At 39.9% G+C, this 3,149-nt stretch overlaps 1 protein-coding gene across 1 annotated transcript; it reads right to left on the bottom strand.

The window, feature by feature from the left end:
- Positions 1 to 476: 476 nt before the first annotated feature.
- On the bottom strand, positions 477 to 1,456 carry LOC146556078 (trace amine-associated receptor 13c-like). Its single transcript, XM_085250483.1, has one exon. The coding sequence runs from the start codon at positions 1,412 to 1,414 to the stop codon at positions 722 to 724; it is 693 nt and encodes a 230-aa protein (XP_085106609.1). The 5' UTR covers positions 1,415 to 1,456; the 3' UTR covers positions 477 to 721.
- Positions 1,457 to 3,149: the final 1,693 nt, after the last annotated feature.

Raw genomic sequence — 3,149 nt, 5'->3', positions numbered from 1 at the left:
TTCTTACCTCATTCTTAAGCTATAAGCTTTAGCTCGCATATAAAACTGCATGTAGTGCATATAGTTTATCCTAAGGTATATGCATATAGCTTATATAGCTTATCCTAAGCTATATGCACTACACTTTTCACTTCACACACGTTTTCATTGGTTATTTAATAATTTTTCAACAGAAAAACAGTTGTAAAGTTTTAGTTTTCAATCAATATTAAATGGCTTCAAAGCAAGGTTGTGTGCCTCACTAGTGTGGCCTTCAAGCATTTTATGTGGTAACTAGGTACACCAAGGGAAAAATATCCGTCTCCATAATTCAAGTCATGTTGTGATACATCTGGGCAAAGTGAGAAATTGTACTGTTCTAACAAAGAGAAGTTTCCCTAATACACGTAAATTCAAATAAATTTGTCATAAAGCAAATGGTAAATGGACTGGTTTTAATATAGCGCTTTTCTACTCTATCTGAGCACTCAAAGCACTTTATACAACTTGTTCATTCAGAGACAGAGAGAGAGAGAGAGTGCAGTATCTGAAGAGTAACAATGACTTTTATGGATTTTCTGAACCAGGGGTAGAAAAAGACATATATAATGGGGTTCAGACATGAGTTAAAGTAGACCAAACATAGAACAAATGTCAGTGATGAAGCACTATCTGAACTTTCAAGTCTTCATTGTGACTAAGTACATTGTCCTGTTTATGGTTACGGTTTTAAAAAGTGTTCTTAATGCATGTTAGTCTCACGGGAGTCAGGCTGCAGTATTTGAAGAGTAGCAATAAGTTTGATTGACTTTCTGAACCAGGGATAAAAAAAGACATAAATGATAGGGTTTAGGCAAGAGTTAAAGTACACCAAACAAATTACAAAGGCAGCAGATGAAGCATTTAGGAAGTTATCTTGGCCTGTGAGAGCCACACAGTAATATGGACACATACATATAAGAAACACAACAACAACAATACCAAGAGTCCAGGCTGCTTTCAGCTCCGATTTCTTTGCAGTTACTGTTACTGATCGCTGGTGAGTGACTGCAAGCTGAGACCTCATGGCACGAGCCTGAGACACAGCCACCACAAACACTCTCAGATACAAAACTACAATCACAGTAAAGGGAACAATAAAGGAAAAAGTAACATCAACAAGTCCTGCGATGTAATTAATGACAAAGACACACTCTCCAATGCAAGAGTTATACCTGCCTGGTTGCTCCAGGTTATCCATCAGAATCAGACTTTGAAAGATGACAGAACAGATCCAACACAAACAGACAACAATTTTAACTCTTTGTTGTGTGATCTTGGTGGAGTAATGCAGAGGGTAACAAATAGCCAAATATCGATCAACAGATATGATCACCATGGTTCCTATGGAGGCCGAGGTGATGACATATGCTAGGTATTGATACAGAGTGCACATGATGTCACCGAGGAACCAGCAGCCATCTATCAGCACAATTTGGAAGAACAAGAGGAGGCCCACACAGAAATCAGCGACAGCCAGAGAAAGGAGCAGGAGGTTGGTGGGGCTGTGGAGCTGCCTGAATAGGGAGAGAAAACACAATATTTTATATTTAGTTTTCTCTATCAAGTGTTATTCAAATTGAAGTATATAGTGCAGAGGCTTAAAAAGAAAAGAAATACTATCTGTGAAAAGAAATGTCTTTCTTACTGCTTGAGATCAATTCAGTTTGATATCTTTCTACCTGAAATGTGAGACGGAGATGATGACCAACAGGTTAAGAATCACAGTAAGCAGAGAAATGAAGGACAGCAAAATATAAGTCAGCATGATCTCAAAGTGTGGACGCCTGGGCCTCATGCAGGAGGTGTTAAAGAGTTGTTGAAAGCAGAGTTCAGTTTCCTCCATCACTGCTGGAAGAACGGCAAACTGAACTAAAATGTGTCTGTCGTCTTTATATTCATCCTCCCCTCCTTCTTCCACACCTCTGTTGTTGTTGCTGGCATTGCACCTATGGAACAGGAAATATCAGTACCAGTCAATCAGTCATTTTTTCATCAAGTAATTAGTCAATGTACAATTTCTGGTTCAGCAGAAAACATTAGGTTCGCCTCTTCAGCTCAGTGGTACAGCATAATGTACCACTTTACCCTCAACGTCGCAAAGACAAGGGAGTTGATCGTGGACTTCCGGAGGTGCAGAGAAGTACACACCCCCATCACCATCAACGGCGCTGCTGTGGAGAGAGTGTGTGGCTTCCGGTTCCTTGGTGTACATCTGGCTGAGGATCTTACGTAGTCAGGACACATAAACAGTGAAGAAGGCGCAGCAGCACCTCTTCTTTCTCAGGAGACTGAAAATATTCGGCATGAGCCCCGCATCCTCAGGACCTTCTACCATTGAGACCATCCTCACTGGATGCATCACCACCGGGTATGGCAACAGCACCGCTTACAACCGCAAATTGGAGGTGAGCTTCCCTCCCTCCAGGACATCTACAGGAAGCGGTGCCTGAGGAAAGCCGGGAGGATCATCAAGGACTCCAGTCACCCCAGCCATGAACTGTTCAGACTACTTCCATCAGGAAGGATGTTCTGCAGTATCCGGTCCCGTACCAGCAGACTGAGAGACAGCTTCTTCCATCAGGCCATCAGACTGCTGAACACTTCATGTGTGACGTGCTGTGGAAATACAGGGAGTGCAGAATTATTAGGCAAGTTGTATTTTTGAGGAATAATTTTATTATTGAACAACAACCATGTTCTCAATGAACCCAAAAAACTCATTAATATCAAAGCTGAATGTTTTTGGAAGTAGTTTTTAGTTTGTTTTTAGTTTTAGCTATTTTAGGGGGATATCTGTGTGTGCAGGTGACTATTACTGTGCAGAATTATTAGGCAAGTTGTATTTTTGAGGAATAATGCTATTATTGAACAACAACCATGTTCTCAATGAACCCAAAAAACTCATTAATATCAAAGCTGAATGTTTTTGGAAGTAGTTTTTAGTTTGTTTTTAGTTTTAGCTATTTTAGGGGGATATCTGTGTGTGCAGGTGACTATTACTGTGCAGAATTATTAGGCAACTTAACAAAAAACAAATATATACCCATTTCAATGATTTATTTTTACCAGTGAAACCAATATAACATCTCCACATTCACAAATATACATTTCTGACATTCAAAAACAAA

The sequence above is a fragment of the Mchenga conophoros genome, linkage group LG16, assembly GCF_057382185.1.
Source record: "Mchenga conophoros isolate Kocher_MC1m ecotype Shallow Benthic linkage group LG16, M_conophoros_male_GT1.1, whole genome shotgun sequence".
Taxonomy (NCBI): domain Eukaryota; kingdom Metazoa; phylum Chordata; class Actinopteri; order Cichliformes; family Cichlidae; genus Mchenga; species Mchenga conophoros.
This window is presented reverse-complemented; position numbering and strand designations above follow the sequence as displayed.

What these genes read in the sequence shown, in the direction of transcription:
- LOC146556078 (XM_085250483.1), bottom strand. Translation starts at nt 1,414, where the DNA reads ATGTGCACTCTGTATCAATACCTAGCATATGTCATCACCTCGGCCTCC.